The sequence below is a fragment of the Branchiostoma belcheri genome, unplaced genomic scaffold (genome assembly GCF_001625305.1).
Source record: "Branchiostoma belcheri isolate BF01 breed outbred unplaced genomic scaffold, Haploidv18h27 scaffold126, whole genome shotgun sequence".
Taxonomy (NCBI): domain Eukaryota; kingdom Metazoa; phylum Chordata; class Leptocardii; order Amphioxiformes; family Branchiostomatidae; genus Branchiostoma; species Branchiostoma belcheri.
Genome location: NW_017802669.1, coordinates 249,462 through 260,442, shown reverse-complemented (window position 1 = coordinate 260,442; position 10,981 = coordinate 249,462). Strand labels below are relative to the sequence as shown.

General features: G+C 43.5%; 2 protein-coding genes across 2 annotated transcripts in view; one reads left to right on the top strand and one right to left on the bottom strand.

The window, feature by feature from the left end:
* The window catches only part of LOC109463426, an 11,067-nt gene extending 4,609 nt beyond the window's left edge, over nt 1–6,458 (top strand). Inside the window, 7 exon segments of the mRNA XM_019760244.1 lie at nt 111–187; nt 3,165–3,597; nt 3,676–4,158; nt 4,160–4,300; nt 4,593–4,764; nt 4,942–5,035; nt 5,419–6,458. Of these exon segments, the coding sequence (XP_019615803.1) occupies nt 111–187; nt 3,165–3,597; nt 3,676–4,158; nt 4,160–4,300; nt 4,593–4,764; nt 4,942–5,035; nt 5,419–6,458 (2,440 nt within the window).
* A 771-nt stretch (nt 6,459–7,229) lies between these two features.
* On the bottom strand, nt 7,230–10,720 carry LOC109463425 (protein FAM57A-like). Its single transcript, XM_019760243.1, has 6 exons — nt 10,638–10,720; nt 9,508–9,582; nt 8,647–8,839; nt 8,179–8,274; nt 7,703–7,899; nt 7,230–7,299 (listed from the first exon to the last, which is right to left on the bottom strand). Exons 1-6 carry the CDS (start codon nt 10,718–10,720, stop codon nt 7,230–7,232), a joined length of 714 nt encoding a protein of 237 aa, XP_019615802.1.
* Between the last annotated feature and the right edge of the window lie 261 nt (nt 10,721–10,981).

Sequence of the window (10,981 nt, the reverse complement as noted above, 5' to 3'; positions counted from 1 at the left end):
GCCACTTTCAATTTGTTCTCGTCAATGGTCACACTTCTAAGAGGAGCGTGTGTCCCTATCAGCATGTTAATTGCTTTTGGCCCTGATGCTGAGCCCAATGCTGTCTGCAGACGGACTATGTTGGTCACTAGGGGTTGGAGATCTCTGGTGTTTTCCGCTATGTCGCAGTGTCGTCTGCAAAGTCAAGGTCGGCAAACTTTGTCTCTGGAACCCACTTTACCCCCCTTTTCTCCTGTTGCTTCCCAAGTACCCAGTCGATAGCCACGGGAAAGAGGATCTGTGACAGGACACAACCTTGGAGGATCCGTCTTCAAATCACCCGCTGTATCTAGATTCCTTCAACCATCCGTACACAACACTTCGAGTTTCAGTATATCTGTTTAACTGTATACATAAGTTTACTTGGCAGTCCATAACTGTACATGATAAAGAGGGACTTTAGATGCTATCAAACGCCTTGCAGAAATCAATTAATCTGATAGCTAAAGGGGTTTGCAGTTCAGCACATTTCCTCCACCGAAGGGTGAAGATCTGCTCAGCACAGGATCTCTTTGAGCGAAAGCTAGCTTGTTGCTCGCAGCTCCCAGAGGACCTTGCCTACTGCATCTCTCATGCGCTTCAGGAGGCATTTGGCATACACCTTCACTGGTATAAAAAAGAATTGTCACTCCCCTTAAGTTATCACATTCATTCAGGTTTCCCTTCTTTGGAATGCACACTTTAAGCCTATGTCACAATTCAAGAAAGGGGCCTGCTCGGCGCGTTTTCGGCCTGTGTTTTGGCACTACCGAATTTGGAACGGGACCTGGAAGGCAATAGGCGGGGTTCTCGACGGCTGCCGGCCTATTTTTTGGCCCCGCGACGTCGCCAAATTGATTTGACTCAAACTTAAAATCACTTCAGGCCCCGGCGGGCAAGGTATGCCGAAGCGACCCCGTAACCTCACCGGACCAAACCGTAACCTAGCCGCCGGGTCACGCACAGACACCTGTCCAAGATTACGTCACGTGTGTTGTTCTGTGCTAGAATTGTTCAGAAGAAGGTAGTTATAGACAATATAGAGGGTACTGTGCTGTTCTTGACATAGCTACATCATCAGTCAGTCATAGTGACCATACACGGGTCTGCACATCAACCAGCAGGGCCGAACCCACCATACCAGCCACAGGCGTACCAGCCTGGGACCTGCCAGGATCGCCCCTTGACCCCGCCAGGGACCCTGTAGCTGCCCGGCCGGAATGCAAGAGCTAGTCGGCACCCTGTCACATCACGCACAGGTCTGACAGAAGACTGACTGGGCACCGGACGGGTCCCTAACAGAAACCGGTCGTCAAGGGGACCAAAATTTTGTGAATTTTACATAGAAGCCGCCTCAGCGCCCCGACAGGGAGCCGTAAAGGAAAATTCAATTGTGACCCTGACAGCCGGCGTACGCTCGGCTTCATGACGCCGGCCGGCGTCTACACCGAGAACATGCCAAGCAGGTCCCGTTTCAAATGTGACTCCAGCTTAACTACTGATCCGTTCTTCCAGTCCTCCAGCACTTCCCTGTGATCGCCGTTGAATGCCTGCTTTATTCCAAGGAAGGCGTACCAAGGAATATGGTTATGGTTCTATTAAAGCGTTTGCGATGTACGGCGATCAGAAAAGCGTCCATCTCACAACACAGTCACCCTCGGCTTTAAGCATCTCTGAAGTGATGCCATTCATGCCTGGTGACTGACTTCAGCTTCAGAGATGTCTTGGATCTCAACAGGTAATGGGTGTAGGTGTTCATCAAAGACTAATGCTACTGAGGTAGGGCTTGAGCGGTTTAAGACTTTTTGAAAAGTATTCTGCCCACCTGGCAAGCTTGTGCTCCCCTAAGACAGTGGTAGGGTCCCATCCTTCGCCTTAATTAGGACTGTGCACTTTTGAGCGGCCGCCGGTCATCTTTTTGGAGATCTGTTAAGCTTTGGTCCCAATTGTAAAAAAAAGTCCCTGGCGGGTAGTTCCCGGGCTGTTTTTGACACTTTCAGGCGTGGGACACCCCGCGGCTACCGGGCTATTTTTTTTGGCCTGTCCGGGAATCAAGAAGAATTCAACTCTTTAAATTCTACACGGGCCACGCTGACATAAAATTCAGGACGTCAAGTTAGCGCTTTATTCTGCCTGTACACAGACGCTGGTAAGGCACAGGTGTGGCCTTATGAAGGGTCTAATATTTTTTTTTAACAGATTGTATCATTTATTAACATTCCTATCAGTGTTCAGAGGTACAGGCGCCCATGCTATATACTGGTCAGTTTTTGCATAATTTGCATTAAATGTTGGTGTGATTAATACTGGGATGGTTTATTCTGATTATCTAGCCTTCAAAACATGTGTATAGTACAAATGTATGTGTATTGTATCAAAATTATTGTTGATACCATGAGATTTATTGAGATATTGACGAAAAACAGATTTTCAGTAATGGCGGCCTAAATTTGCAAATTAAGCACAAAAATATGTATTTGATCTCCACTGAAATGGCCTTATGCTCAATAGTTATTCCAAAAAACATGGGGAAAGACACCAAAGATATTATAATACCATATGTAGTTACTGAGATATTGACGGAAAACAGATTTTCAGTAATGGCCACCTTGATTTGCCTATTGTGCGGCTTTAATTTGCATATTTCAGCACAAAAAAACTGGTTTGATCTTTACTGAAATGGCTTAATTCCATTCGTTATCCCTCAAAACATGGGGATAGACACCAACATTATTCTGAGACCATGAGTAGTTACTGAGATATTGACGAAAAACAGATTTCAGTAATGGCCGCCCTAATTTGCATATTGCGCGGCCCAAATTTGCATATTTAGCAAAAAATAGTGGTTCTAACTTTACTGAAATGGCTAGATTTAATTCGTTATCCCTCAAAAGATGGGGATAGACACCAAAATTATTCTGATACCATGAGTAGTTACTGAGATATTGACGAAAACTGGATTTTCAGTAATGGTCACCTTAATTTGCATATTGTGCGAATTGCCCAAGGATGACAGAGTGGCATCATTCAGATTCTGAAAGAGCACACCTCAGAGATATAGAAACAACAAAAAAACTTTGTATGGACCGCATTGCACGCTTATCGGTCTCTGCCACCAGACTATTATTGCTTCTCTTCACCCCCAGTGCCTGCCCCTGTGGTGGTTGAACAGAAAGACCGCGACTTTCTGGCAACACAAGATGCGATCAAAAATGCCACAGCTCAACCGTTCTATGAAATGGACATCACCCCTGCGGATGAAGAACACGAACAACCATTTTACAAGATGGACGTCACCAATGCCAAAGACACAGAGAAGCAAGGACAGCCCTTTTACGAGATGAAAGTCGCCTCAGCTGATGCGGTTCGACCGAAGGAGAAGCCACGTCCGCCCGCCGATGTCTCCTGCCGCCCGCCGGACACGCTGTACGTCAGACGGGTAGGACTGAGGTTCTGGTGCACCAAACGGATCCTCGACTGGCAGAGACAGGCGCTGCGTGCTCGGGAGGACCCGGAAGCGGTTTTGAAGCCTGTCAGAGAATATGGCGAGGAGTCTGTCTTGCAAAACAGTGAAAACGGCGAAATAGGATCGAAAGGAGATAACGAGAACGAGAAAGAAGGCCGACATTACGAGAACGAGAAAGAACACAGACATTACGAGAATGATAGAGAACACGGGCATTATGAGAACGAGAAAGAACACGGGCATTACGAGAATGATAGAGAACACGGACATTATGAGAACGATGAAGAACACAAATATTACCAGTACGATAAAAATCACGCTCATTACGAGAACGACAAGCATTACGAAAATGATAGAGAACACAGGCATTATGAGAACGATGAAGAACACAAATATTACCAGTACGATAAAAACCACGCACGCTACGAGAACGACGAGGAACATTCAAACTTGTCGACGCACGTTTATGCCGATTTGGACCCCGACTTTCTGGCAGCACAAGATGCGATCAAAGATGCCACAGCGCAACCATTTTATGAGATGGACATCACCCCTGCATGTGAAGAACAAGAACAACCCTTCTACAAGATGGACATCACCGATGCCAAAGACAAACAACAAGAACAGCCCTTTTACGAGATGAATGTCGCCCCAGCCGATGACAACAGTGAACAAGTCTTACTACAGGATGGACGCCGATCAACTGGGCCAGCCGACTCCGTCAGAGAACGCGTACGAAGATTTAGACCCCGACTTTCTCGCAGCACAAGACGCGGTGGACAGGAGGCACGGCGCCAAGGAACCGAGCAGGGGTGAGTAACATGTATAGCTTTCACGTTTGTGTACTTATACAATATTCACATTGAACAGTAAGAAAGAAATGCAGTTGTAAATATTAATCATTTAAACTTTAATAACTTCTATGATACCTAGGTTTATATATAGGAAATATAAAGTTTTATAGAATTGCATGTATGAGTTTGGGTGTCAAGTATAGAAGACTGATACACGGAAATTACACCTCAAAACTGCTGTATCTGCCTTTGGGATAGAAACCTGTTTGTTTGTTTGTTTGTTTGTTTGTTTGTTGTTCTTTAGGAGATGACAGCGACGACCAGAGGAGTAGTCAGAACTGCCGCCTGTTCTGCAGGTCACGTCCCGGGCGCATGGTGGCGCTTTGTGTCGGTCTCATCATATTTGCTGGTATTGCTGCAACTACAGTCGCCCTAATCCTCAACACACACGGTGTACTGAGTGTCCACCCTGACGAAGACAATGTGGTACGATACTTTCCCGAAATTATGCATTTGCATATCATGACGAGTTTTGTAATCATATGATGTGATAATTTTGTTTACATGTATGCAATTTAAATGTAGGAATTCTTGTTTATATTAATGTTTTACTATGGCATGGCATTAGAATTGCTTTTACGTCTGGTGTGTTTCTTATAACAGGTAAACCAGTCATCACTTCCAGTGACCATCTCAACATCGTCTGCACTTCTGACTGTGACGTCACAAGCTACTTCTGAGACAACAGAAGCCACAGGTAATTCTCGTGGATCAGTAGCCACAACTTTCTGGGCATAAAGTTCACCGGGACAACGTACCGATAGTCTTTTTTTTATTCCAACATGTAATCACCAGACGTGGTGACGACACACTCAAGTTTTTTCAACTTATATTAATGCCGACACCAACACAGAGGACAAATACATGACAGGACAATACTCATTTACACCTGAGCTAAGTGAGGAAAGTCGTGTAAAGTGCCTTTCCCAAGGGCACAAGATCAGTGGCATGTCAGGACTCGAACCCGGGACTCTTAGTTCCGAGTCGCGCACTCTGCCGCTACGCCACACGACCCCACTGATATTCTGTAGTTTTGGTATCTACTGTACAGCTGAACCTATTGTTCATTATTTCTTGCAGATTGGTGGAGAGACTGGACCCTCTATGTCAGAGCGTACTTCCAGCAGAACAGGGACACCGCCGCGGGTTTGGAAGAACGTTATCCCGACAATGAGGTTGTGAAGGTCCTACTGGAAGACAGGTTCTTCTGGCCTTTTGTGTGTCAGTACTGGAAAATTTACAATGATCTCCCACACACCCTGGACAGAGTTATAGGCTACGGCATAGAATACGGCATCACAAGTGACTATATGGAGTCACATGGTCTATCCGCATACAGCGAGTTCTTTTCTTCCATGTTGAACGCGTTGCAGGTACTAGAGAACAAGACGGAAGGACTTCTGAATACTAGTAATAGCAACACAATGCTGTCACTAAGTAGGCATGTATTTTTGGACACTGATGTTGAGGCCCTGGTAAACCTTTTCCCATACCTGGAAGGAATCACAGACTTCCATCTCATCAACTGCAGAATTTCTCCCGACGCAGCAACATTATTGGCTGGACAGCTACACTGGCTGCACAGGCTGACAAAGCTGAATCTGATGTATAACAAGATAGGAGATGAAGGGCTGGAAGCAATCGCAGAGACCTTTCCTCACTTGAAAGAGCTCCGACTTCTAAACATCGCCAGGAACTCAGTAACGCACGTGGGGGGACGGGCCATGGCCAGAAGCCTGGTGCACCTGCAGCAGCTACAGGAACTCTACATACAGGAAAACGAGCTGGCGCTCAGTGTCTCTGCGCTGGCAAAGGCGTTTGCCAACATGACGCGACTGGAACATGTCTTCATGTGGCCTGTTTCGTGCAGGTCCCTTCCCGAGGCGGCGGAACAGGTACGAGACGCTGTCCACACGCTCGCGGGGCAGGTGAAACTTCGCGGGGGAACTCCGTTGTATGACGGGTCTAGTAACACAGGCGGTACACAGCAGGGAGTGGACGCAGCATGGCGACGAGTTAAAGATAAACTAACATCAGGAGTAGTCATATCAAATAGGCAGCTGAAGGTAGAAATCAAGCTGTTGGTCCTAGGTGCTGGACGCTATCCACCCAGAGGCTAACATACTTGCATCTGTACATTTCGAGATAAGCAATCAGATACAACAGAGATGTTTACTGACATGGAGAAATAATTCTATTGAAACATATTACATGTGTGTTACATGTAGTATTCATTAATTACGGTAAATCACGATTTTTTTTGCAGTTTTCGCGGTCACTTCTGTACCACAAATTCATCATTACAGTGAACAAATTATTTGCCAACTTTCTTTTTGCTGCACCTGCTGCCACCACAAATGTCTAGTCCCGCCAACTTTTATGATTTTCTCAGACCACCAACTTTTGCTACCGTGAACATTAAGTGATTTACAGTACTTGAGGCCAAGGTTGTATACACGACCATATCCTCATATCAAATTATTAAATTATAATCCACACAAAATTAAATCAATTAAAATGTTGCACAGAAGGCCAATACGCAATTATGAGCCCTTATTGCAACTTCGTATAGTATCTACAAAAAAATGGCTTGCCCTTTTCTACTACGGGTAATTCTATGCGTGCAGAGGGCAACCCACATTTCTGGTTTGTGATATTATATCTGTATCCGTACGGTATAGCCATATATATGCATTGGATGACTTTAATCTTCCATATAATACCGGTAATTCAAAAATTGTGTTCAAAGCAGGTTTTCTCTTAACTTCCTTTAATGACACAAGATATGAAAATTGTTTACAGTTACAGACATGCATTTCAATGGTACATGTACTAGAATACTACATTTGCAAACAGTAATACAGTGATCTGAAATATAATGAAGACAAAAGTTACATCTGTTGGAGAATCTTATTCCGAATGGTCCTATGAACTATCTGAAGCATCTTTGTGAACCAGTAAGGCCACACCATGTAAATTTTATGGATGACGTCCGCGCGCGCATTGATTTTGGTCCGTTCCTAGAAAAAAAACAAGAAATTCCGCTTTCTCTAAGTATGATCAAAGAGTCATGACAGTGCCGCAAATCGTCAGATTGACGTGAAACCCGTAACGCGAAAACAGGGCAGGACGACAACTGCTATTCCACCTGATTTATTGCTGTTTTGATGATGAATAAAAGATTTCTTGCTTGTTACACTGTGTCACCTCATTCAATGTGTGTCCTAACGTTTGTCGTCTCTTAGTATATTTCTAATCTAGGTATCTTGTTTTTTAGGGCCCTTCTCCTTTTTTTTCGCCCTCTCGCATTAGATTTAGGGTCTCCAAAGGACGTCATCCATAAAATTTACTTGGTGTGGCCTAACACTGAAACGTCATCACCACAGCACACCCCGCGCTGCACTTCCACGGGAGCCGGTAGGGGGCGTCCGATAGCAGGAGTCCGTACTGTTGTTCATAGGCCCACAGCATGAAGGGGAAGATAGCGATACGCCAAAGGAAGAACGTTACCAGAATCAGAAAGCCATTGGCATAGTAAAGGCCAGTCTCCTTCATATTCAGCTGTAAGAGAAAAATCAGACAAGAAAATATAAAAGTTGTACCAAAGGCTCGAACTTTGTATAATTATGTTAGTGAAATAATTTCATCAATGCAATTCACGGTGCCTCAAATTATTATGTAAACAATCCTTCCACAAGTATCTGGATTTCAAGAATTGTAGAAAAATTTGGTTCAAAAGCTATATCCGTAACAAATTGCACTTCTCATCAAGGCTCAAACAAACAAACAAACAAACAAACAAACAAACAAACAAACAAACAAACAAACAAACAAACAAACCTGACTAAGTGCGTGTCTGAAGTTGGTGAGTGGAGTAGAAGCTTCATAAAGAAAGAAGCATCCAACATAGAAGTCTCCTTTCCCACCACGCAACAGCTAGAATGAGAAGAGACTTTAAATTGCATTCAAATCGCTTTGAAATCAAATGAAATATGTATTGAATGATTAGCCATTTCAGGTCGGCGTTTGATTTATATATACATATATGTATAATGCGTAAAAAATTTAGTGTTTTACTTTTATATCTATGTACATTAATCAAATAAAGCCAGAAGCGATTAGTGTCTTCATATGTTTGTGTTATTAATATTTGTGTTAATAGTAACATTGTCATCATAATACATTAATGGAAATTGATCGATATTTTCATTTTCATCATTATCATCCTTATCATTATTATATTACATTATAGTGTTTTTAGATATATAAAGTAACAATATTCGTGAATTTCGGACGAAACAAAAGTACCGAGGCTGGTAAGAAGATGGCGGGGATGATCACGTGATGAGCGACCATCGACCCACGATTGGTCAGTACCGTCGCCCATGGCAACCGTACCCCGGATGAGGCCAGCTGACAACTCGTGCTTTGGTACATGGCCCAGATGTCGTACCCAAAGTACGGTAGACAGAACCCAGAGTACCAGTCAGCTAGCCAGTGTCTGAGAGAAATCGATATTCAAGTACGTGTTACACTTTGGAAATATATGTAAAGTTACATGTATATCACAATCACAAGACGTGGTGACTGCACACTCAAGGTTATTCAACTTATTTTTATGCTGCCACCTGTACCGATTTTTACCTGAGTGGAGTGAGAAAAGACTGAATGTAAAAGTGCCTTTCCCAATGTCGGTGCACAAGATAGGTGTAGCAGACATGGCAGGGTTCGAACCCGGGACCTCTTGGTTCTCAGTCGAACATTCCACCGTTACGCCCCCACAAATCACAAATGGTGGGGTATATTGGAAATATTATCAGCAGATATTAGTGAGATATGTGACCAATCGTTTGTTCCGAGTATTAACAAATGTGATATAACTTCATAAGTACATACATATATGTATACGGTATCCACGTAATGATAGCACGTTGGTAGAAGGTGCTGCGCCTGCGCGAAACCCAGATTTTTCACAGTTTTTGTTGAATGTTTCGTCCACGTTGCATTAGAAGTTTGCTTATTATAGACGATATCTTTTCCGAACTAATATTTTAAAACGACACTTTAAGACCTTCAACAATACGTTCTGCCAAAGTGCTATGCACAATGAATTGCAAATTTCGCGCAGGCGCATTACGTTCTTCCGACGTGCCCACTTACCTGTCGTACATGACGTCATTGCAGTTGAAGACAATGGTAACACCTGCCCAGGTAGCCAGCACACCTTGGAGAGACGACACTGCGCTGTGTAAAAGACAAAAATTTACCTTAAATCCTCGTCACATACTCGTATTATTCACGAATTTGGCCTCCCGAACACTAGCCGAACGCACCCGACCATTGTTGGGAGTAGATCGGCTGGTGTTCGGGAAGGTCGGCTACTGTTCGGCTTTGTGAGCCGAATGTCTGAAAATGTTTGAAACAGTCGGGGGTTGGTCGGGGGTTCGGACATGGTTGCCTGCATTGTGGTAACTCAGCAGAACATCAGACAACTATTCGGGAGTAAGTCAGCAGCTTTCGGGGATGTTGTTCGGGAGTCAAATTTGGCTCAAATTTAAACTCAAATTCCTTTTGATTATATTGATAATAATAACCTTTATTGTAGATTCATGCCCTACCGGGCTAAGTACAGGTGAACAGATAAAATAGGTAATATACATGTTTGTAGTACAAACAGCTCTAAATCTACTCTAATATAGAAGTTCGGCTTCTTCTCGTTTCTTTGTGATGTTAAAAATATGATTTGAAATGGGTTTGTATGATACAGGATGATCAAAGCGCATAAGAAAGATAAATTTTTCAATATTAGGCAAGTATTGGAAGTATGGAAACGTACTTGTAATATATCTAAAAAGATCATTTCTTTCATTACTATATAAACTACAATCAATAACAAAGTGGGCTTCGTCTTCTACTTTGTTTGAGCTACAAAATTGGATATATATAAAGGCGTGGCCTAAATCTGGCCAGACTTCTCGACGTCAGTCGATTGTAGTCGGCTGATGGTAGGGGGCATGCTAGGTAGAGGAATATGGCTTTATTGAACGATTACGTCCAAGAAGGTTAAATTAAACCTCCTTGTTCCGTCACATGACGAGACAACGAAAATCGGTTCAAATTATTGTCAACGCCCTATAAAGAAAACAAGATAAAGAAAACAAATAACAAAACACAGGCGGTGTAAATTTCTGCCGACGTTACTGTTACAATCAAAACGCCGATAGTTTTAAGCCCCAAATTACATTTACAAATGTATAACCCAGTTAAATCCAGAAGAGAGAAAAAAATGTTTACGTCACCATTCCGTGAGTACCGCTTTCTCAGCCGCCGTCAGACGGGGCCAGGTACGCTCCAGACAGGACCGCACACAAACGTACGACATCGGGAAAAACACGCACCCCATCAAAACGGCAGTCAGAAGCGCCATGTTTTCTTCTGTCTGACTCTAACTTGGAGTCTAAGTGAGCATCACTGATGTACTTCCAAAGTACACATATGGATGGGTAAAGTCTATAATAATTGTGAAGATAAAATCCTACGTTGTTCACTTGCTATAATGACAACTTCGAAGCTACTGAAACAACTGAACAGTTTGTAGAAGTTGGCTATCCTACGTTTCTGAATCGAGGAGGACCGGTACTTG